The 26451-nt window shown below is 35.6% G+C and overlaps 1 protein-coding gene across 1 annotated transcript; it reads right to left on the bottom strand.

The window, feature by feature from the left end:
• Positions 1–984: 984 nt before the first annotated feature.
• On the bottom strand, positions 985–26150 carry LOC145684143 (U5 small nuclear ribonucleoprotein 40 kDa protein). The gene is made up of 7 exons (XM_081756085.1): positions 25863–26150; positions 22945–23074; positions 22208–22381; positions 19645–19853; positions 17566–17769; positions 5413–5578; positions 985–2381 (listed from the first exon to the last, which is right to left on the bottom strand). The coding sequence occupies exons 1-7, from the start codon at positions 25974–25976 to the stop codon at positions 2332–2334; spliced, it is 1047 nt and encodes a 348-aa protein (XP_081612211.1). The 5' UTR covers positions 25977–26150; the 3' UTR covers positions 985–2331.
• Positions 26151–26451: the final 301 nt, after the last annotated feature.

Genomic DNA, 26451 nt, shown 5'->3' with positions numbered 1-26451 from the left:
ACCAGACAACCTATAATGGTTGAATTAAATATTATAAAACAGCCAAATGAGAACCAAACAGCCAGAAAAGTGATTTTTTGGTTACGTAGTATCGAAACTCAGCATAGTAAAAAAATAAAATATGTTTTACGTCCCACAGTTACGCCATGTAGGCTAAAGGAGACGGTGGTGATGATGAAGTGAAGAAAGTGGGAGGGAACTGAAGAAAACCCATGCACACGGTGTTTATCCACCAAAAAGCTGGAATCGAATTCAGAAACTAGAGCTTTATATATTTTAAATGTTTCCGTTAATCCTACCTTTACCATGAAAAAAAAAGCACTTTAGCTAATATTAATGTCGCACAGAATGTACGCAATATTTTATTCTTTTAAATACTTCTGATCTCACTTCTTTTGGACTTAAGAACTGAAGATAACGCATGCCATTTATTAAACAGAAACTGAGGCAGTTTTCATAGAAGACGAAAAGTGGTCCAGTATTTCCCACTTTTCACGGTGTCTCAGTGGTAGAGCGTTCACCTCTGATGCATGAGGTCGTTGGTTCGATCCCAGCTCGCGCCAAGTGAATTTTGTGGTGGGCAAACGCCATGTGAGTGGGTTTTCTCGGGGTTCTGTCGTTTCCTCCCACTTTCTTTTCTACCATTTCATTCATTACTCATTATCACCGTCTCCTTTAGCCTAACCGGCATAATCGTGGGACGTAAAACTTAAAGATTTCATTTCATTTTCCTACCGTCAGCTTGGCAGAAGTTCTGTTAACACATACAACAATATTACACGCAGCTCTATTGTATAGTCATTGATACGAACTCTCCAGTACCAATCAATTAATAAGAATGTAACGTGAATCTTATCTAATGCAGAACAAAATGTAAGTCCCATAAAAATTTATCCTTCAGCAAATTTCGGTGTAGGAAAATAGCTAATACGTAACGCTGAAAGCAAATACGGTTAATATACAGTATAAAATAAAATAACCAAATTCCTTTTTAAAATATTTGATAGTTTTATTTCATTCATATTATTTCATATTGTCTTTTTTCTGTACAGAAAGCATACATCGCTTTGGAATCACTTCCTTTTAAAACTTTTCGAAGTTAAATATTGATCTATGCAGTTTCACCACACATAGCATTACGAAAACATAATATGTAAGTAGAGTCTCATCTAAACAAAGTGAACACTTCACACATCGAATAGATTCATACAGATGCTTACAATGACTTTTTTTTAATGCACTGTTTTATACAATACGATGAAACATCACCAGGTAAACAAAATTGATAACACTGTTTCAGATTGGTTCGAACAATAAATTATCCAATTAATAAAGTTTCTTGTAAGTATTATTATTTTAGATCAAAATTGTTTGCAATTTACGATAATAATTACAAAAAAATGTAATGAGTTCGGAATTAACAAATATATATTCTTAATATAAAGATTCAGAGACTATGAATGAACTGAAAATATGAATCAAATTTTTTAAAATAAATTTATACATACAGGGTTTTTTACAATTTGTTTTAAGAATATTTAAGTAGTGATTTTACTCACAAAAATAAGATAAAAGTTTATATGCGAAGAACAGTAGAAAGCACTTTCATTTCTGAGTTAGAAACTTTACAACATGGTGTTGGAAAATAAACACTCGATCTAGATAAGATCAGTTAAGAAAGAGGATGGTTACCGTCCTGCCTTGCCCTTCGAATTCTACGCGAAGACGGTTTCAGTGGACTCTGCTAACTAATGAAAATGGAAAACTCTACTAAAACAGTTTTAACACAGAATTCAAAACAGCGAAACAAAGCAATAAACACTTTCTCTCTCTTATTATACATGATAAATGGAAGAAATAACAGATTTTATATCAAAAAATTCCTTAATTTAACAGGATACGTAAACTCCTGGAACTCTGTCATACAAAAATGCAGTTTCGAAGCTTAAACTCAGAGAAGACACTAGTTTTAAGTTTTTCGATTATTTATTATAAGCATTGTTCACATAGGCTTCTAGCCTTAATTTCGTGAATAATATCACTTTCCAAACTCAGTGTTTTACTAAACAGAAAAACTCAGGTATAACTATTTGCATGAGTTACGTATTTTATACATACAATTGTCCCTTATATAAAAAAAATCAATACTCGGTGATAATGTATTGATTTTACAGTTTTATAAAGTCACACAACTCTAACAATTCACAGGCGCTGTTTATAAGTCTTTTATTTTAAATTAACCGCACTTTTCTCCACACAGCTTTTCTCTGTTTTCTTCTTTAGCGTTTGTACAAACACTGCTATAACACTGGAAGATGACCATTTCACAGCTTACTCAATTTCTCCCATATAGATCTGTTTGTCACTAGACGCTGAAAGTACTGGAAGAAGAAAGAAGTTTTCATATATAGTGAGTCTTTACTTTTTATACGGTTTCTTCAAGTAAAACATGCGCTTTAAGTGCTCACTAATAGAACGATATACCGACTCTATACCTATTACTATTATATGTACTAGTGAATTTCAAAATAGTCTCCTCCAGCATAAGTGTTACTTCACTAAAACTCTCCATCGCAACGGCTGGCAGTTGACCACATGTTTATGTGATTTCAGGTATGCGGCAATTCGCAGAAACCGATTTCCATCTGTAAATGTAGCATCACAACGGCTGACAATCAACTGTCCAACCCTGACAACGGGGAACAAGATGGCGACGGACATCTTTACACCTGGAGTGTCATGCTCCTACAATTGTGCAATTGTGAATTTGTTCATAATTTTAAATTTTGACGAAATTTAATTTCTTTACAATTTTTATATATTATTACATTTTTTATGCCCTGAGCCTATAACCCCCAAGTAATTTTACAAACAGTGTAAAAACAAATTTACTTAAAACAGGCAAATTCCTCCATGTTGGAACACGCCATTTTATACAAATCTACGTTTTCAAAAACAATTAAAACAAATTTAGTGAAGCAATCCACTGGGCTATAAGGCTGGGACTTCTTTATAAATCTCCCGAAAGGGAGATAACTAGAACTAGAACCCTGACAGCTGAGAGCAACGACTGACAAGTCATCTACATTGTATGTGATTTTAAGTACTTATTTTGTCGAAACTGTTTGGTTAGGAATTGATCTTTGACTAGCTGGGCCAGCGACTGATGTTTGCAAGGTGTTATGGCATCTCAGTTGCTGGGTGGGTATTTTCTGCGCGAAAACAGTTACCGAAAGGTCGGTCAAAAAGTAAGGCACAACTATTGATAGGTAATGATAGGTACTAGATAAATAAAATTTTGTAGGTACACGCATTGGTTCTTTACCACCTAACCTATGACTAATTTTCATTTCCTGTTGGTGCAGATAGACTGTTAAACCATCATGAATGATCAACGTGACACTCGACTAAGCAACATTAGCCAACTGAGAAGTATAATGGTGCCATAACTCCCATACAGTACCGACCTAGTGCCATCGAATTTCTAGCTGTTTGAATGACTGACGGCTCACCTGCGTGGAAAAGTTTCGAGACGACAACGACCTCATTGCGTGTCTGAAAAAACGTTGTAATCACCAACCCCAAGCGTTTAATGAATGTGTGTTCTTGTCATGGAAACAAGGATGAGTGCACTGCAGTGAAGGAAATCGATTATATACTGAGTGACATTTTTAAAGGACGAATGTTTCTACCTACATATTTCATTTCCTAATTCGACTAACATAAAATTCAAGTTACTTACAGGTTTACGGAATGCTTTATTACGTTAGTTGGGGGAGGAGGTATTGTACTTACAAATGTACAAATGGGGGGAAGGTATTGTTAAATAATGTTTTCGAGAAGTTTCCCATGGCCAAGAAATAAATCTTCAAATCAATTGAGAAGTAACATTTTGACGACGAACTGCTCAAAAATAAATAGGATCTTAGCAACAGTGACTGTATTAAGAAAATCATTTCCCTTAAAATTGGAGGCTCAAGTTGTACGCTATAGTGTCCTCCTCTTGTTCCACTTATTCTCACTATTGTGGCTTGTTTCGTATGCCTTAATGCTGTAAGCAGGGTTGCTAACTCTCCTAAAATTATCCAATTTTACATTATATTTTATCCGAGATATTTGCTTTCCCTACTACAATCATTAACAATTAAATCAACTATAAGTTTTTCAATTGGAATACATAACTACAATAGAAATGTTTTGTATCTCTATATCATCATGAAAAACAACGGGAGATTAAAGAATCATTCTTTATTCATAAATATAAACCAACTTTAAATTTGGATTTTGGCAACGTTGATAAAATCTGGTTACCTACCATTGATGTATATTTTAGACCAGCCAACAGTGACGTAACATAGGCACCGCGCTTCCTTCAATTCAGCTCTTTCTTTCGCACTGTGCTCTGCTCGTGGATTTTGGTACCCATCTCTCACGTTATATTTATTTGGAGGTATGTATTCTTTTTTTTCTATACCATGTTTCTCATCCATTTTTATCTTTGCTACCTTACCATTGAAGATGGAACCAGCACGTTGCTTCGATACGTTTGGAGAATATTTAATTTTCCCACGGGAGGATTTATTGGTAACCATTTTTTTCTTAATTTGAATTTTAAGATTATGAAAAGTATTTAAATCAGTAAATTTTTCCAAGAAACGCAAAAAGAAGGAAAGTATTCTATATGCTTCAAGAAAAACGGAAAAGTATTTTTTATGCTCCTAAAACTTACATGATATCAACTAATTCTCGTACTTATTTTTCTGAAAATACTTTGGGTAAATTATTGTCTACTGCATGTTTTAAGACGCCTAATCATTTCGAAATTAAAATACTGCTAATTTTATAGTAATTATGTGATATCTTCAAATTGATAAAAGATAATAGAAATATGGAACAAGTTTGCGCTAGACAATATTATTTTGCATGAAATTCCGTTATCACGAGTCACCTAATAGCTTTCCATTTGCAGCCTTATAAAAAACGCGAAAATAAATGCCAGTTTTCTAAACAGCTGGAAATCGAAAGCAGATAAGTGAGTCGGATAACAGTATCACATGTAAAATAATATTGTCTAGCGAGCTCTTGTTCCACTTTTCGATTATCTTTTACCTATTTGAATATATCACATAATTACTGTAAAATTAGCGGTATTTTAATTTCGCAGTGATGGAGCCTCTTCAGTAATTCAGTTGTTTTGTGGCGCCCAATTTCGCACCTGGGGCTTTCTCGAAGTTCTCTGATTTGCACCAAATCTTTCAACAATTTTCATGCATTTATTTTCAGCCTACTTGACTCTACAGAACATAATTGAGATCCTTTCAAATAATAATGTGTAAATAAAAATTTAATTTTCTTTGGAACTTGTATAACAAAAATATACTCCCATAAATTACGGAATAAAATCCTACTTACCAATTGGTTCTTTAGGATGGAAATCCACATCGTTTACACTACCATTATGTCCAGGCAGTTTATACAATATTCTTCTCGACGTCGTGTCCCAAATATACACAAAACGATCCGCAGATCCCGCAGACACTTTAGACCCATCAGGAGCCCATGCACAACGTAACAAATTCTACAAGAAAATAATTATTATTCAGTACTTATTGGTATTAAGTGCAAATAATACGAGAATAATCAGAAAGTAAGGTTACAAAGCCTGAAGTGAAACATGTATACATTATTTCATACAACAGATAGTACATATGTAACGTACTCTTTTACGGTACTTCACATTATTGTTGTTATTGTTTCTGTTATGTTGTGTGAGTGGCCCCCATTTGGTGTAGTCGTGCCGTTAGTTCAAATACACGTTTGATTTTGTTTTTGCGTGTTAACTATTAATGTTATTTGTGTGGAAATGTTTTTATTATTAATGCAAGCCTCTAGATGGTGAGGTTATTCTATATCTGCGCACTATAATCATATGTAACGTTACGTTTGAATCAAGATTAATTACAAATGATTTTAACATTATATCGGATTCCTCTAAATTTGCTAGGTAAATTCTATTAGGTATTGGTATTAACACGGTAATAGTAAAGTTCTTATTTATCTAAAACTCACCCATGGCATCGCACAATTAGTCGTGTCGAGCATCGGTGATTGGCATTCAACTGTCTTGTGCTTGCTGGGTAGCGAGGTAAAGATGGCGACGGCGAGGTTAGAAGACACGAAGAGGTGGGGGATGCCTATTGGTTTACTTGAAGCGAATGGAAAGACAAAACTAGGTGATGTATATAAATATTTTGTTCTTAGCTTGAGGAATTATTCGTGTAGTTAAATATATCATATATATTAATACTTCATTAAGTTTTAAAATTTTAGGGAAGTAATTATGATAAAATGTTAGGTTTTACAATATGAAAATATTATGGAGTAGCTGGATTTGTAGTAGCCAGGGAATGCATGACGCTCCACTATAGTGTATTGCCGTGAAATAAATGACGCAGTAGAGCCTCCAGGAAAATTCGAAATTTAAAAGCCTAAATTGGCTTATTTTTGGATCAAAGTTTATAAAATTTCAATCTGGACTAACCTACAGTGTATTTAGGCAAGCAAATTTGGAGGCTCTAACCTAAATTTTAATTAAACACGTTTGGATGAAACGCGTCACCAGAGGATCGACCAAGCCTTTGATAAAGTCGTCGGGGCAGACGGTCGTTTGGCTGTGAACTCCACCAGTGATGGTCTTGGATCAAGCTCCTCCATCGGAATGTAGAAGTTTGAGCTAGGAGGGTCCTGACGAGGTTGACAACCCTTAAGCAGGTAAAATCAAGTTTTACCTTTTTCTCTTTTATCGAATCATTCGGACTGAAAACACCCTAATACATGGGACCATTTGTGTTTTAACCTTTGAAATATTGAAAGACATTAACTGGAAAAATCTCATCCGTATGTATTAGTAGCATGACAATTATGTGCGAATAGTGTTTTGTATTGCGTTACGCATCTAACGGCATTATCGTGATATTTCCGCTAATCCATTAATATTATTATCAAAATTTTTAGTATGCATCAAGTACGACTATAGAATTAGTTTCCGGTACAAAAACTTTCCGACGATTAAATGATGTAACTTGAAGGGTTAGGCTAGCTCAGGTATGGTCAACTTGTCGCTTTTTTTTTTTTTTTTTGAGTAGTACGATGTACTGATCCATATAATTAAACATTATGCTTATAGTATAATCAGGAAAGTGTTAAACATTTTTTTTCCATATTCATTTGTAGATATTTCATGCTCATTAATAGTGATAATCAATGTAGTGCTTTTATGTTGTAAAATGTGACCCATGGCATATAAGCCAATGTTATAATATGCTACGAACATATGAATTATAAAACGATTCCCAAAGTGGAATAGTACCGTAGTATATAAGTACGGGCACATATGCAATATTTGATGAATGTGCACGGAACATTTTTCGTTATCATTTCCTTTTTAATCTCTTTCCTGTACTTTTCTGAATCTTAAATGAAGGATAAATGGATCAATGTATAATAATATGAAATAGTAGTAGTCAAACATCGCATTTTGATGAGTATTGTTTCGTTAAAAAGTAGTAACCTATTTTGATCTGTTTGACCTGCCAAAAGAAGCTATTAGTAATGTATCATTTATGTGTTTATCTTCTCTTCCTTGTACCGGAAAACTATGAGTATGCAAATCTTGCTATAATAATAACATGTATATTGAAATCTATGTAGTGATAAAATGTGAAAACTGAAATGATGCAAAGTCAAGATATTTGAAATTCGAATGTATTCCGAATACAATAATTTAAAAATTTTATGTCAACCTTTCTAAGTTGTAATTCGATTTTTTTTTTTTTTTTTTTTTGTGTGTGTGTGTGTGTGTGTGTGTGTGTGTGTGTGTGTGTGTGTGTGTGTGTGTGTGTGTGTGTGTGAGAATCAATAAATAACTACAACTTTGAATCTATGATTCCATTACAGAAATTCATATTTAGATTATAATAATAATGTACATGGTACGTTCGTGGCGAACATGTGCTAGATGGCACACTGACTAAAGTCTCATTATTGGTCTACCGCTTGAGGAAGAATCTGCGATTGATTTTAAAATTCCGTTGCGCGTGTAAATTAGAAATCATTATTATAATGTTCTTACTTTTTTAATTTTATTTATTTTTTTTTTCTTTTACGGCTCTGAAATAAGGTCGTTACAAAATTGACGATCCAATCCAGGATTTTGCTTGGTATGTTTCACTTAATTTTATGATGTGAAATAGAACGTTACAAAATTGGCTACACCAGCTAGGATTGATTAAATCATCATCTTCTTCTTGTAGTGAGAGAAAGGTGTAGTACAAAATTGGCTTAGTTCAGCCTAAACATTAAGTTTAAGTAACTGTGCAAAATTTAGTCGGTTACACATACATTAGATTATTTTTTGACGTAGTCTCCATATCGGTTGAGGCACTTATTGCATCGTGGGATGAGTTTGAAGATTCCCTCCTGTTAAAAATCCTGACCTTGCGTGTTTAGTCACGTTGTCGAGAAAAGTTTCACTTCCTCGTCTGAAGCAAAGCGATGGCCTCCGAGATGCTTCTCCAAGTGCGGGAAGAGGTGAAAGTCGCTTGGAGCGAGGTCCGGGCTGTAGGGAGGGTGGTCGATGATGTCCCAACGATATTGCTTTAACAGCATGTTAGGTGAGCCTCTGCGCTCCTCGTTGGTAATGTTTTCTCTACCAGCGCGAACTTCCGACACCGTTCTATGACATGCTGACGAGATATTACAGTCTCTTCGTAAACCTCTACCAGTTGCTGGTAAATTTTAGTCGTGGGTAAATATTCCGCCCACAGAAATCGAATAACTGAGCGGATTCCTTCACGAGACCAGTTTTCAAAACCAGTCGCCATTTTTGTTTACATACAACTAGCGCCGTAGATAGCGGGTGGCTGAAAATGCACAGTTGCCAACTCCATGTATTAAAATTACAGCATATTTCTCACTCCTGTATAACAGACCAAACTCCAGAAATATCAGCCCTGTAACCTTAGTTTCTGATCCTCCCTCGTATAATTTAAATAAGCACTTATTCACTATACGTATTGAAGATGCACTCTTAACTGACTATATCCTGCTATGTGGATAAACATAGGTAATTTCTTTAATATTTCGGCTGAAAAATGTCAACATTGATCATAAAGACAATGTTACTTGGAAGATCTTTGCAAGGTTAGTTGGTTGATTTAGAACTAGACAATACTTTTCAGAACTGAGGCTATGAGATATTGACCTATAGCTTAACATAGAATCGAACCTGAGCCTGCCACGGTGAAGGCACTGTGCTAACCATATAGCAACAGAGGAAAAATGAAATGAAATTTTTGAGTTTTACGTCCCACGGTTATGCCGGTTAGGCTAAAGGAGACGGTGATGATGAGATGAATGAAATGGTGGAATGAAGAAAGTGGGAGGAAACGGGAGAACCCCGAGAAAACCCACGCACACGGTGTTTGTCCACCACAAAGTTCACTTGGCGGGAGCAGCAACAGAGGAGATCTAAAAGATTTTGAAATAAGACATGAACGATTATATTAAAACACTAACAATTGTTATAATCCAGATAAACCAGTTTTATTAAGCTGACATTAATATTCAGTGCTTTTAACTATTGTGCTCCTTTTCGTTGCATGAATCAGTTATCCAAAAAAATGACACCAACATTTTATATTGTATTATCCCACACGGTTTTATTTACAAACAACCGACATGTGCTTATGTTGACAAACATCACCTACGTGCATTTTACTATGGATTAGCATCAATTACCCGCTTCGCTGAATTGAATTAAGAAAAAATAGTAATGTTTCGTTAGTCAGTCATTTTTTATTATTACTAAGGCGCTCCTTAATATTGGTCATTTTCGATTATTTTTACATGTCCCCTCTCCTCCCCATGTTGCGGTCTGCGGGCCACGGCATCGGAAGTGTCATTGTTCATCTCAGCGACCCCGAAAAGTATGAATTCAACACTGATATTGGTAATTTTGATTTTATCTTTCTCTCTCTCTCTCGATATATATATATATATATATCCCCTTTTCCTCCCACAATTTTTGCAAGACTCGATTTGGATTTAAATGACATCAGAAATGTCATTGTTCATCTCAGCGACCTCAAAAACTATAGATTCGACACTAATATTGATCATTTGTAAATGTCTTTCACCTCCTTTAAGTTACATCGTCAAAGTGATATGACAAAAATCATCTCATGTTCGAACGTAATCTAGGTTGAAGAATTGATCGAGATCGGTCCGGTGGTTCATGAGTTATTAAGTTTTATTTATTTTTATATATCTTCCCCTCCCACCTCCTCCCCTAAGTTATATCCAAAAAGTGAATAAATAAATACCATCCCAGGCCCGAACGTAAAATCTATGTTGAAAATTTGATCGAAATCGGTCAGATGGGTCAAGAGAGAAGTCACATAAGACAGTTACTTTTATTTTTTTACATATATCTCCGCCTCCTCCTCCCCTAAGTTGCACCGTCAGAGTTAAACGATAAAAATTATCCCAAGCCCGAACGTCATCTATGTTGAAAATTTGATTGAGATCGGTTGGGTGGTTCAAGAGTTATTAAGTTTTAAGTTTTATTTATTTTTATATATTTGTCCCCTCCCTTCCCCCTCCCCTAAGGTCTACCGTCAAAGTGATATGATAAAAACCAGGTCCGAACTTCATTTATATTGAAAATTTGATTAAGATCGGTCCTGTGGTTAAAGCATGATGAAGTCACAAAGACAGACTTTTATTTTTATTCTTTTACATATATCTCCCACTCCCCCTCCCCTAGGTTCCACCATAAAAATAAAATAATGAAAACATATCAGGCCCGAACCTTATGTATGTTGAAAGTTTGATCGAGATCGGTCGAATGGTTCAAGAATTATTAAGTTTTATTTATTTTTATAATTACTCCCCTAAGTTCTACAGTTAAAGTGATATGATAAAAACTACCTTATATCTGAATCTCATCTATGTTGACAATTTGGTTACTTTCGGTCGGGTGGTTTAAACATGATGAAGTCACACAGACAGTCACTTTTACTTTTATTTTTTTGTCATATACCTCCTCCCTCCCCCTCCCTTTCGTTGCACTGTAAAAGTGAAATAAAGAAAACATCCCAGGCCCGAACCTTATCTATGTTGAAAGTTTGATCGAGATCGGTCGGATGGTTCAAAAGATTGAGAGTCACAAACATAGTTACTTTCAATTTTATAATATAGACTACTATAGCTGAACACAACAGGGACACCAGCCTCATCTGGAACACCTATATAACGGAGAGGATTTCAGCGACAATTATCAGTGTCTGGATGGTCAAATTCCCTACCTTAGCTTGCAGTAGAGCTCTAGACCTCTCTTCCTTCCTGGTTTGCAGTAGAGCATTGTGGGGGAATTACCTCTCTCTCTGCTTGCAGCGGAGCATTGTGGGGGAATTACCTCTCTCTCTGCTTGCAGTGGAGCATTTTGAGATTCCTTATCACAATAGTCATCTAGCTTGCATCAGAGCATTGAGTGTCCTATCGCTCCTTACGTAGTCTGCTTCGTGAAGAATTCTTTTCGAGGCCGCGAGGTCAAAGGGGACATCTATTTTAACCCAAACGGTAGAAAATTTGGTAATGGGGGAAAACTATTCCGGACTATAATTTGTTCTATTCATGCTCTACCTTTCCATTTTTTATTTTCTCCAGTAAAAATTTATAAAATTATTTATGCCAGAAAAATGGATATAAAAAGGATTTATTGGAAAAATGATTATCCTGAAGTACAATGTACTGTACTTTTAACAATTAACAATACAGACATCCAACCACTGCTATCTAAAAATTTTGATTCGCGAAATAACGAAGAAATCAGAATTTTAGGTTCTTGTTTCATTTTAACCCTTTCAGTTAATTATTTGCATTTTAATAACTAGGGAATTAGAAAACATATTCTATAGGTTAAATATTGAAGTATCATTAACATTCCTTCCCTCCCCCCAAAAAAAGTAAATAACTTACTAACTCGTTACAAGTACTACGGTAATTGTTTCCTCTTTTATCAGGAGTATACAAAGTAGTCTGCAATCAATCTTATAACGACACGATAAAATAAAATCGTTCAGTTAACCCCTTACCGCATGCCGTGCCGTGCCATATATGGCATATACTCTTTTTTCACTTTAGCTTTTTCGTGATTTATCAAAGGCACCAAATGACTGTTTTGTCTGCAGTGTGAGATATTGACGTGTATGAATAAGAGATTTTGGTGTTATCTGGCATGTTCTTTGTGAGTTGTAAGTGTGTCATATACGGCACTTACTTATTTCTCTTCGGAATTAAGTGAAAAATCTAAAATTCAAGTTTCAATTCATTTTTCAAGTTCCCATAAGAGGATTTCCAATACTGATTATTTTGTTTTTCGCTAAAAGAAGAAAAAATCATGCAGAAAGGGGTTAAATGACCTACGATTATGTCCTTCCGGCTAAGGGGCACGATGATCAAGACAAGTGAACGACGACGGAAGAATTAGTGGAACGAGAATGTGGGAGAACTAACGAGAGTACCCCGAAAAACCCACGACACGATGTTGGCTACTACAAACTTACTTGGTCGGGAATCGAACCAAGGGCCCTACGCACCAGGGGTAAGCGCTCTACCACTAAGCCACCGTGTCCCCCTCACCATGATAAAAAGCAAAATTAAAAGTGGAATCACTGAATACAGAGACGGAAAAAAACGACAATATATCAGTTCTTTCTAAATATTATACAAAAATACAATAAAATCTTACACAAGACAGCATTTTATTACCACAAAGTTAGCGTAGCAAGAAAGGATTTAGACTAGTTTTCAATAACAATTAACATCAATCTCTCAGATTTCTAACTTTAAAATTTTTTGAGTTATTAACTACACTGGCCTTTATATAATCTTCATCTTCAACCTGTACGTCATTCGATTTACTATTAAATCAATAAAAATATTTTTAATTCAGAACTTGAACATTAAAACAATAAAAAAAAAAGTTATAGAAGTCTGAGATCATTAACGTCTCTACGTCGTTGTTATAAGTTTAGAAAAAGATGTTACTAGTTGGGGATTAAAACAAATAAAAACAGATGAAATTGTTGGGGAACAAAATAACTAACTCCATGCATATGGAACCCGGGTGTTCAATGCTGCGTTCACAAAAGCTCTCCATTGACTTCTGTCCTCAGTCAACTGGATCCAGATTCTACTTTGTACTTCTATTTCTGCGAGATCCATCTTAATATTATCCTCTCATCTGCGCCTAGGTCTTCCTCATAGACCTTTTGTGATTAGATTTCATCTACAGGGTGTCTACTAAAATTCCAAAATGAAATTTCGCGACTTTTCGTGACCTTTTCTTCACTAAATCATAAAATTTCCTAACATTTTCAAGAGCAAATTTGGGTGCGAATTAGGCCGAATTTTCATCCATGCAACAGAAACGTACTTGGCTTGCGATGTGGTAGCGTCTAAAGCCGACCATAGACATTTTTGGTGGTGAATTTTGACGTTTTATAGAACGAAATTTTCCAATCTGTACTTACATTTGTGCAATTTAAAAAAAATCGTGACCCTAAAGCTAAATTTCGTGATTTTCATGACCGTTTTCTGATTTCGTGACCGATAGACACCCTGATCTAGTTTATATTTTGATGTGGCATATTGAATTGTTTCTTTCGTGTACGTATGTATGTATTTTCTTAATTCATATAAATGTCGTGTTTTGAGCATGGGCGGATTTAGAGGTTGTCTGCTGTGGGAGGTGGATCTTACAAGGGTTTGAAATATCCGTTATTCGAGTGGGGATCGAGTAGTTTTCCCACAGAAAATTACTATAAAAACCGAAGTTTTGGAGCATTTTCGCGTATAATTCTCTGTGATACAACATAAAGGGATATTTTTTATTTTTTTCTTTCAGAAAGTTGTTGGCGATGGATCAAAGTCTACCATGCGCTACCCCCCCCCCCCCCATTCCTAAGTAAAGAGAAGCTCTCCTGGTTTTCAGTCATTATGTAAATAGAAATGTAATCTTTTAGGTAACATACCTCACTGAATTTCAACATTTAGATAGCCGGTATGTCGAGTGAAAATCTTAATAAAACCTACTCTCTCTCTCTCTCTCTCTCTCTCTCTCTTTTTCTTTTTTTTCCCACTTCGAACACTGCTTCAAACTCCTCGACCGAATCGCGACGACAAAATATTTAGATCAGAATAATAACACGAATTCCCTGCTTTCAGTCGACATTTAATTTCTTCGTGGATATGATGGTTAATATTGATTATGGTCTGTTAATATTGATCCTAGATATTTGAAAGTATCCACTTTGTCGACAGTATTATTTCATATTTGACGCATCCGTTGTTGGGTAACAGTTGGAAAAACTAAATAATTAATGCCAATTTCAGAAAACAGCGCTTATCTGGATTACTGCCCCGTCCACTTCCTTCCACAAAATCTTCAAAACAATCTTATTCTGTCTTCGTAATGACATTTCTGGCTGTTTCTAATTAAGTAGCTTACATGATCAACAATTAAATTAGCTGGAGTCGGTGAAGCGGTCCTGTAATACAGCTCTCTTCCATGAGGCGAGATAGTGTGGTGAGGTATGGAATATGCTCTGAAAGTTGCTTTTGCATGATAATCTGTTCACTCATAAACTACACTGGATTTAATCCCTCGGCCATGATTTGGAATCCATGTTAATAGTAGTTCCTGTTCTTCATAGCCTCGGTATTACATAAGAACGCAAGATATAAGCTTAAAACTCAGCTTTGTGAAATAAAGCACCAAAATTTGATTTGCGGTGCTAGCACTGTTTGCGATGCTTGCAGCTCAATTGGTATTATCTGTCCGTAAAGCTAGGTTGCCACGCTGCAATAATCTTGTAGCTATCATTTTAAAAAAATCTTGCAACCCTACATTATTTCTCCATGTAAACAAAGTCTTGAAAGGGTCATGCAACATTTCTTTCATCTTGCAAGGAGTCAAACCATGCCAACTTTCTGGGTTGTCTTGCTTGCTACCTGCTATCGCCCTCCCACTGACAAAGAAAGAAAAGAAAAAACAGTTTCGCCGCTTCCGAAACTACGAATTCTTCACTATTTATCGACTAGAGTGCAGCTCTGCATGGGTAAAGATATTTTTCTTGCTCTCAGAAAGTTGTATTGTGTAAACAGTACAGAGAAAAATGGGGTCGCAAGATTTTTAATGACAGCTGCAAGATTCTTGCAGCATGGTAACCTAATTTAAGTCATTATAGGACCCCATTCCGTTACGGTTTGAGTCAAAGCAACGCAAAATCTATGTTTAAGTTTGCGATATAGGCATACCAGTTATTACTGATGTTTGAAAGTTGTGCATTCCATTACGCTCCGCAACCTCTGTTAAGGTTGATACAGAATAAGGTCCATGGTTGCTGGAAAATGCATATACTGCGCGAGTCATAAAAGCAATTAAAACAGTACAAAACAGAGGGAGGTTTACATAACTGTTGCAGCTCGAATTAACGACAAAAAAATTATAGGAATTTCTTAATAAGGTGTGATTCAGGTTTATTGTCCCAAACTTTGAGTTGGCACCACTGAGAAACAGGAGCAAGGAGTGAAGGCGCCTTACACCCAAATTGTGCAGTGACCTATGAATCTTTGATAGCGACAATACGGTTCACATGGACTGTATGCCTAAATCAAAAAAGACGGAAAAGCAAAACATTGCGATTGCCAGGTTTTTTCAGGAGCAGAATGGTGATCATCAGGTGACAGTGTCTTACATCAAAGAAGAAGGTGTGTGTGTGTGTGTGAAGGATCAACAGTTATTAAACGATTTCTTGACACTGGTGAAGTTCGACACAACACAAATTCAGGGCCCCAGCGCACAGCATGTAACCAGAAGATGGTGGAAAAAACAAAGAAGGTGTTCGTGAAACAACCAAATCTGTCAACGCGACAAGCTGCTCTAAAACTAAACATTTCGCAAGCATCAGTGATGAGAAATCGGAAAACAGCCGGAATTCACTCACGGACAGACAGTGGCAAAAATACGAAAAGATGAATTGCAGAAAGGAAAGAAAAATTGTGCAAAATTGTATAAGAAAGCCATAACTTCGGGAGGTAACTTTTTCATCATCATCGATGATGAAACAAAAGTCGAATGGGACGCTTCAGAGATGAATGCTAATGAATATGTATCCATTGTACTAGGGTGCCAAGCCCTCTGGAAGCCATGATAAAACCGAAATCCAAATTTCCAAAGAAAATGATAGTGTGGCAGGCACTGACATAGGATAGGAGGCTTTCTCCAGCGTTCGTGACCGACAAAACATTAAACAGTGAAATGTATATATCCAATTGTTTACGAAACATTTTGTTGCCATGGATACATAGTCTGAACATTACCCAACCCATTTTATTTTGGTTGGACAAGGCATCATCCCATTATGCTCAGATCACCGTGCCGTTTTTTGAAGAACAATCAAATCTCATATGTGTCATGAGTTGACAACCCGAGGTCTGTGCCACAGTGTAGACCAATTGAACGGTTCTGGGCTATAGTGAAGAGAGAAATGGTTGCCAAAAAGCTTCTTTTGGAGAACATAACGCAATTTAAGCGAAATTGGACCCGTATTTCGAAGCAGGTGGCTGCAAAACACAGAAAACCTCTTTTTGCCAATTTCAAGAAGAAGCTTTGCGTGGCAGAAAAAGAAGGCCCATATGCTGTCTGCTTGAAGAAATTTTAATTCATGTATGTATCCTATAGTCTACGAAATAAATAGTTTTGGTTTGGGAATCATGCTTCATTTGTTTTTCTTAGTTTTCGTTTTGGGACAATAAACCTGATTCACACCTTATTATCCACCAACATATTAGATTCGAAATCTCTGACACGCATTAAAACATAGGATTCTAAATTCCCAGCATATGAGTACGGTGTATCTACAGTTTAATTTCATGACAATTCAAGAACGGAAAGGAAACATGCAGAGCTGTCCCGTGGGTAGTCGTCACAGGAACAATGAGTTAAACCATTCAGAAAAAGTAGCAAGTTTACGATTTCTAATTCATCCTTGGGATTCAAAATAGTCAGAGATGATGAACCATCATTTTATAAGATATTTTTACGGCTGTACACTGTTAATGTCGCGAAGTGTTCGACCTAAGCCCAGTAATTCGCCCCTGAAAACAAACTTTTTTCTTTTGTTTTTGTTTCTGTTACTATAATCCATTGTGACCGGCAATATGCACACTTACTTGTGCTCTCAAATAATACATTCATTGCTGTAATTCGTTTCCATACAAGCAACGTTACGTAATCTATAATAAAGTATATATTTTCATAGACTTAAAAGGAACTTCGATTTGAATATCTCTTAACGCAGTGCTTTCCCATTCGGACGAGACTAGTCTTTCGAAGACATAATAATCCATCTTATTCTAGCTATACACATTTGTCAGATTTTCTCTAAGACAGAACTTTTAATATTCTTATAGATAAGCACATAAGCAATTAATCTTTACCTTTTCAAAATTATGCTGATGCCCTGTAAGAATTTTTACACATCGTTCCTGCGGAGCGAATGGTCTTACATCCCAGATCCTAACCGTGTTATCCATAGAGTTAGATAAAACGTATGAACCATCAGGCGATAAGGACAGACCAGTGACTGTATCCGAGTGCCCTCTCATTCTGTAAAGGATAGCATTTTTCCTCAAGTCCCACACCTGAAAAAAAAAAAAAAAAAAAAAAAAAAAAAGTGTAATTCATTAGAATACACATATTTTCCATTAAAATGAAGTACTAAGTTCAGTATTTTTGAAGTGTCTTGGTTCTTGCTAATGTCTCGATCAATATACATCATGACTGGTGAGAAATATTATTAGAAATAACTAAATCCGTAAATTTTTACAAGCTTTTATTTCTACATCTAAAAAGCAAATCCAATGATATTGGAAGATATATATATATATATATAAATTTTAATGAGTGACTTATATATTAAAATGTAGAAAGTGAGCCCAATTAAACTGTTTTCAGGTCTATTCTCACAGGTCAGAATTCTGAGAGCGCTGTTTTACGTAACTGCCGGGCTCTCAAATCTCAAAGTTCTGCACTATAAGGTTAGTCTTGACGACAACTATTAGGTAATATTGGGCAAAAATATTCTTAGATATTTTATTTTACTTTATTATATGAACACTTTAACGCTTTATATATATATATATATATATATATATATATATATATATATATATATATATATATAAAATGCATACTTTGTGTCCTGGATATAAGAATCACGACACATGACATGGGGTTCAGGACTTCTCTGGTCCCTCAAATCAATGTATCTTCTACTGGTACACTGTCCACTAAAACATGCATATAGGTTAATAAAATCACGTACCTTAGCGTACTTGTGTTTTATTTAATCGTGATAATTTTGTGGAAGAGGAAGACACAATATTAAAAATGTAATATATCAGCAATTCAACACGCAATTCATGATACACGTCTGGAAGATGACGTCAGTCTGACATCAAAAAAATAAAACACAAATACGCTCAGGTACGTGATTTTATCTATATTAAAATGCTACAATAGCAACTAAAAACGCCTGAGCTCCAACTTATAACTTTAGCTTTCAAATCTTTCATTTACGGTTATGTATGATTTCACGTTTAACAGGGACAAACATTTTAAGTATTTGTACTTTAAATAGTCTAAATTAGTTAACTATATCTTTTTCATAAAATTTATGATATAAAATTATTGTTCAAAGCCTTTGTATTTTAATAAGCCTTCTCTAAAATCAATGAATGTGAGTTGTGCTTCCATCTTCCGACTTCTTTTAAACTAAGTTTATATGTTTGTGGTCAGTCCTTTCGAGAATGAAATCTCGGAAACTACAGGCTCTAGAAAGATGACGTTTTCACTGATCGACTGGAAATTTTGCGTAGATTGTCCAGTTCTAATTAAATATTTAAAAAAAAAATGGCAATTATTTCTTTATTACATTTTTTAAGGTTACGCTGGAAGCGTTGAAATTAAAAAAAAAAAAAAACTAAAGCATCATATCCTATGCATTATACATTTCAACAGCACAATGTTGTATATTGGGGTTGTATATGTCTCAGGCATTTGTTCCATCTCCAAATAATAGTGAAAAAGGAAGGATAACCATTTCTCGAGTCTTAAGATAAATCTTTATTTTTTAAGTGTTTTGCCCAATGAACACCATATATAACTGACATTATAATTAATTGTATATGTAACGTATTTGCTTATTACATACTGCATGCAAGAAGAAAGAAAACACCGGTCATACATGAATTAGAAACTCCAACCGGAAGTAGGCTCAAATCTTGCAAACGGTGCGAGATATTGAGAAAAATAATCGAAAAAATCTCCCCTTTATGATACCCCTTGCCGATTTTTTTTAAAATCAAGATGTCTTTCACTTGTGTCTGTAAAGGGACATGTACATATGTTGTGAGGAATGAGAAGGAGATTTATGGTCAAATGCGAATGATGCGCTGTGTAGAGAGCGCAGGTTCAGCTAGTCATTTCTTCATTAATTTAAACCATAATTAACTTACCTTGATATCATTATCAATTCCGCCGGAGATAATCTGCTCCGCTGTATCATTGAACGTCACTGCTATAACCTGATATGTGTTATTCAAGCTGAGGGAGTGGCCTCTCTTTCGGATGTCCCATAGCTTGATTGAACAATCATCTGAACCACTGCATACTAACTGTGGACCTCGGCGGGCAGGATGACAGGAATTAACAAAAGTATTATGACCTATATGAACATAAAATTTAAGAAAGAAAACAATTAATGTAAAATATTCGTATACCATAACACATTAGTATTGTTGTTATTTTTCCAGTTAAATTTAATCAAGACAACAAGTAGTCGGTATTCATATTAACGTCCCGTGTTCGTAATTCGAGTAATATACGTAAGTTCAAATATACTGAACTCACTTCTTCATATAACTAACAAAACTGCATAAACAAACAACGGCAATAATGAGTAGTACATAGCATTGCCATATATTCTGTCCCTCTTTGCGCATGCCTCTACAGTAGTTCCCAGTGGCGTAAAGGAGTTGGTACACTTAACTCAGGACGACACAAAGCACGCCAACTCAGGCCCGCAACTAGAGGGGGACTAGGGGAGGCTGCCACCCCTAAACTTCTCGTGGCCCCTCCAGACCTCATACAAAAACCACAATTTAGATATTTGTAAGATAATCTTTGATGACTTGACCCCTAACATATTCATGCCCCTCCCCCCCAAATTTCTGTGGTGGTTTCGGGCCTGCACCAACTGAGTGGCAGCAGCTACATAGGAAAATGTAGCAGTGAGTCAAAGAAAACAGCAATGCTGTGATTGCACTATGCAAATGTAATAAGATAACACTATATATTTGGAAGCTTAAAATCGCTACAAATCGAATATATATATATATATATATATATATATATATATATATATATATATATATATATATCGTGCCATTTACCGATACAATGAGACGTCTGTCGCTGATAGAGCAAGAACAGAAATGAGAACACAAGCAGCCATTAACGCCATTGCCCAAAGAATTCGCACAAATATGCCCAGGAAGTATAAAATCATGACAAGGGAAGTGAAAATCTCATCTTGTACCATGTCACGCATTACTAAGAAAGATCGGTAGTCTGCAAGCCTACCGATAAAGCACTTGTCATTCCTTACAACACGTTTGGGTCATATAACGGCAATAAGAACAAAAAGGCTGTCTTAGAGATATACAAAACGTCTCCGCCGCCACATTCTTTTCACACCTGAAAAGCTTTTCATTGTGGAAGAAAAAAATCACGAAAATGACAGTATATGCCCAAAGTTCTAAGATGCAAAAGGAGCATCACACAATTACATTCCTGTGAGGCGGGGATTAAAGTACGAGCCATCAACTATCAAGGTGATATGCTGCAGATAGCTGTGGAGTCCTTAAGTAGTACAATGTTTGCTAGACAGCAGTGGATATTCCAACAAGATTTCGTACTTGCGTATAGGGCAAAAGCAACACAACATTGGCTGGCGTCCAATGTGTCCGACTTCATCATCAATGACATTTGGCCTTCTGGCAATCCCAATCTTAATCCTTTGGATTATAATTGAATATTTTAGAAGAGGAAGTCTGCTCTAAACTTGATCGCGACCTTCAGTTCTGTAAGCAGAATATCATAAATTACAGTGTTTCGTCAACTGCTCTATGTACTAAATGAGTTTCTTTGAGACAATATATAGCAGAACTAAGTATAAACGGAGTGAAACAATTAACTCGTGTAGTCTCGAAAGATCAGAGTTTCCACCAAAAATCGACTCATGTCAACCTAAGTAAACAAAAGCACTTTCGTCCTATGTGTCGAAACTTTATTATGTCTTGAACTTTATTACGAATTTATTATATTATATCCAGCACATAAAAATCTGTAAGTACTAGCACGTAAGAATTTGGAATACTAACGTCTGTATAGCTAAACGCCAAACTCGTATTGTGTGTCGCCATGGTGACCTGCTGTCTGGGATTTTTCGAGCTTTGGTGTAAATTTCTAATTCTGACATTATTTTCGCAATGCTTTCTATATGATTCTTAGGGCATTTACAGCTTTAACACTAATGAGATATTTATTATAAATGAACTGAAGCCGTGAGAGGAAATAAATAGTATAATCAACACTATACTATTTTCCCACTTAAACATAGAGAGAAAATTCTCCCACTGCAATAGAATAGTGACCACAATTTCTATCCGAAATGATAATTCTGACAAACGATTCAGGAATGTGTAAAGAATTTGCACGAAGATTTACTAACTGATGATGATGATTTTATCTATTGAAAATATTTTGGTACAAAATAAGAAGAACAACAGTACGCAAGAACCATTTTTCCTAATTTAATATCATGCTTCAATTGCAGTCTTTCACTCATTAGTCTTTGACAAGATACCCATTGACAGCAGAACAACGATAATACTGAAATATATTTCTATCTTTGGTTAGTCATCCACATGCAAAATGAACTCTCATTACCATGACAACGGAAATCTTTCTTTGGTGAAAGTTCTTATATTAAATTCACACAATAAAAGCTATACTTACCCTTCAACTTTTTAACTCGATTCCCTGTTTCTATATCCCAAAGACCAAGGGTTCTATCTGTGCTAGCGGTAAAAATAGTGTTTCCGTCTGTCGAAAAGTGCAACTCCATAATGGCTCCACTATGGCCACCCATTACACCAATATTTTCACACTCGCCATACGTATTCCAAAGAACTGGAAGAAAATAATGTCTAAATTTATAAAAAACGCATAATGTCATATTTATCCATTCTATTCGAAGATATTACTGTTCTTTGAATTCTGATTGAAAAATATCAAGTAATACTTTCGACACAGTGGTTACTTTCAAATATCCAGGATTAACATTAACAACAAAACCAATACCACCACGAAATTACGTAACAACTGAAAGCAGAGAACTGTATTATTATTTAGTACAAACTCTTTTTGTCTTTGCGAAATTTGTCGAAGAATTGAAATTAAAAATAAGATGTAATAGTTCCAATAACATGACGTTATCTTCATCAGATGTTACTTGGAAAAGATATTTTCTCAACATTAAATTATTATTGTTATGAATGATGATTTAATGCTATGAAGATATCTCTTCCAAGTAACATCTGATGAAGATAACGTTACGTTATCGAAACAGTTACGTCTTTAATTTTAATGAGTAAGTATATACTCTAATCAGAAAAATATTAATTAGTTAGCTTTGTAAACCTTACATTCTCTAAATAACAAATTAATTTGAAGAAAGAAGAGAGAGAACTTACAAATCTGACGATCAAATCCAGCAGATGCAATGTATTGTCCATCAGGGTGAAACTCTGCTGTGAATATTTCTCCCTGATGACCTTCCAAAAGCATTATGGGAGCCAGAAGACTTGAAGTTCTAGGCGGGCCCTGAAACAATATGTAATCATTTTAGAATTTCAATTGCTAATTCCTAGAAGTGAAAATCTGACCAACAGTTTTGTTGTGAAAACAGAGTAATTAAAGGTTAAATGAAATTAACAACTTACCCTGCACCACAACCCAGTTCTCTATCTTCAGAATTCAATTTTGCTCAATATTTCGGCTAGCGCTACCCATGTGCTTGAGCCGCCTTGTATGTAAACTTGGATATAACTATTGTTTCATCTTGTTAATATTTTCGGGCCAGCTTTTCTCTTAAAAGAACAAAGATCAGGAGGTTAACAAGATAAGACAACAGTTATATCGAAGTTTACATACAAGATGGCTCGAAAATAAGTGAAATCTTTAAGTTTTACATCCCACGGTTATGACGGCTAGGCTAAAGGAGACGTGATTATGAGAAATGAAGGAAATGGTGGAATGAAGAAAGTGGTAGAACCCCGAGAAAACCTACGCACATGGTGTTTGTTACCACAAAGCTCACTTGGCGCGAGCTGGGACCGAACCAAGGACCCCATGCACCAGAGTTGAAGGCACTATAACTGAGCCACCGCAGCCCCTACACAAGATGGCCCGAGAACATGGCTATGCTATCAAAGATATTGAGCAAAATTAAATTTTAAAGATAATCAATTGGATTATGGTATAAGGTAAGTTCTTAAATTTAAAATATGTACCCTATAGCATCTATTATGAAGTTCTCCTTTAACAGCAAATACAATGCAACTGAACTTGTTCAAATTTTGATATATCCACAGAAAATTTCCCTGGACTTGTGTTAAGTGAAAATGTGGCATAGCCTACTCTGAATCTCAACTCTTGCAGTATTCATGAGTTTCAAAATAAAAATGAAGACAAATAAGCTGCAATTTCTTAGGTATTAAAAAGTATTAAATTTACACCAAAGCTTCATAAAACCAGCTTCATTATGTTGCTTTTACAAATTCATTATATACAATTTTATTGAGCATTCAAAATAATTCAAAATATAAGCTAAATACAAGATCGTAACTAAACTCGACTTCTGGTGCAACAGCTCTCATGTGTAGGGCTTGTAGCAACCATACCTTTAGGGTGGTCAGCACATCTGTTCTCCTCTTCCTCGACTGAATGTTGCAAACTTGTTCATTCAAGTAGCTCCTTCAACTATCACTATCCTTGTTTATGTGTTAACCCACCTTTGCTGACGCAAATGCTCCCTACGAACGCACACTTCATACTTCTCCTGCTGCGTACCCGCTCTGACTCAGTCAGATGACATTCGTGATTTTTAGTGGCCACGCAGCACAAGTTGGTAAGTGTTTTAAGTTGGTTCGTGTTTTTTGCTTGGTAGTTTTTGTGCTTCACTGTGTCCTCTTTTGAGTAATAAGGTAAGAAAACAAGTTTATAATTTCATTGAAACATTGTTTTCGTAATTTTTGAAAATGACAGTTTCTAACGCTGAACAGGTGAAAGATACTACTTTCGCGCAGTAGTACAATATGGATGAATATGTAGTTAAGAAGAATAAAAAAGGCAAGAAATTAACAAATATTTGCGAAGAACGGCAGTAGGAAAATGAATTCGGATTAGTTATTTAACATAACCATAAGTAATCACGAAAATCATGGATGTCAAATTTAGGAACATCACTCGAAATAGTTGCTGAAAAATGTTCTCTTATTAGTTTCCTTCTTATTGTTCTTTAAAAAAGACCCAGAATAAACAATAGGCAAAAGATTACTTTGCGACGACCAGTAACTGGAACTGATTCATCAGACCTGTTTCCCAAACAGTTCACGAATCAGTTCTCAAGAACGATTCGATTCATCGGAGCATTCTTGCAACCAGCTCCTCGAAACAGACAACCTGTTACGAGGAACTTAGTGCCAGATTACTCCGAAGAATCAAAACATACTTAAGAACGGCTTCCTGAGCTAATCCGAAAACCATATCAGATGAATCAATCATAACCCACGCATATCAGTTATAATAATAAGCAGCTTCTAAAATAGCTAAACATAACCTAACTAAATCTAAACTAACCACACGAAATTAACAACATTACCCCCACCCAATAATTAAATGGAATTTAGGGCAGTCACCAGAAGTTATTCTTGAAAAATTCCAACTCTTTTATAATTCACACATAAATTCCAGCGTGTGGACATATGCTATAAACATTACAGTGAAACGGACAAACCAATCTGTAGTAGGCGGCCACTAAAAAGCACGAACGCTTCTTAACCGACCCAGATCAAGGCTAAGCTGATGGGCTCGCGTTGTAGCGTCAGATATAGTAGGTACGCGTGTAAACAAAATTTGTGACAACAACACGGGATTTCGCAGAGACACGAGTTCCTACAATACTTGATATGGCTTTCCACTAGTAATTACACTTGTAAACACACACTACGGGTTTAGTACACTGTGTAGAAATAATATTCCCAGTAGAAAATATGCACACACTTGTCTTAATCATTGTATACCACTTGTAATGATTTTACACCAGTAACCGTGCACTTGCAAACAAAAAATGCAACTATATTACTATTTATCTCTGCCGCTTGCAGAAATTTATCTACGAACATGTGTTTCTATAGAGAGTATTAAATCTTACCTGTAAATTTGCAAAATGTAATTTACCTAAACTTGACCAGAATTAAAAAGATAAAGTTTAAAACAGATTTATATCGAAAGGGAGGTGGCCATTAGCGGAACCTTAACTCAGGGCCATTTTCTGTGTCCCCCTAACCCTTTCTAACACTGCACTGAAACCAGATTTATAAATACTTACGCCTGCAACAATACTCGTTTCCCGATTTTGAGTAGAAACAATATCAGTCCTGCTTCTCTTGGAAGGAACTAAAGCCATCTCATCGGCCTTTCTCTTCATATCCATAATCGGCATCTTTGCTGATTCAAATATTTCGCTAAATCTGACAGAAAACAAATATAATGTTTACAAAACTAACTGAATCATACACATTTTGTCAAATGTAGAATACATACTAGAACCACAGAGGAAATAACAAGAACATGATAAACATCACACGCACGCATACCACGCATTCTTTTGTTTTCAACGCTGTGAGCAGTGTTGCCAGGATCTCCTATCATAAAAAACCATTACGAATGTCAAAGAAAAATATTCCTCATATGTGAAAAAAATCCTTTACTGTTGAAAGATATGAGTTGTATGCAAGACGCAATCATGGGAGTCGGTCTGAATTTGGGATTTTCCTCCAAAAAGTTTCTGTGTACGTGCCAAATTGTATGTTACCATACACCGCAACACAGGGGGCGGATCCAAGACCGACTTCTGGGGGGGGGGGTTGTCATACTACTACTTTTAAGGGCTTCAAACTTTGGGATTGGTTTTATTT

Source organism: Thermobia domestica, chromosome 4, assembly GCF_964235325.1.
Source record: "Thermobia domestica chromosome 4, izTheDome1.hap1.1, whole genome shotgun sequence".
Lineage (NCBI taxonomy): Eukaryota > Metazoa > Arthropoda > Insecta > Zygentoma > Lepismatidae > Thermobia > Thermobia domestica.
This window is presented reverse-complemented; position numbering and strand designations above follow the sequence as displayed.

What these genes read in the sequence shown, in the direction of transcription:
- LOC145684143 (XM_081756085.1), bottom strand. Translation starts at nt 25,976, where the DNA reads ATGCCGATTATGGATATGAAGAGAAAGGCCGATGAGATGGCTTTAGTT. An exon ending in AAACGAGTATTGTTGCAGGC is followed by an intron (nt 23,075 to 25,862) that starts GTAAGTATTTAT and finishes ATATTGTTTCAG; the next exon opens with GGCCCGCCTAGAACTTCAAG. An exon ending in TCGAGTTAAAAAGTTGAAGG is followed by an intron (nt 19,854 to 22,207) that starts GTAAGTATAGCT and finishes ATGTTCATATAG; the next exon opens with GTCATAATACTTTTGTTAAT.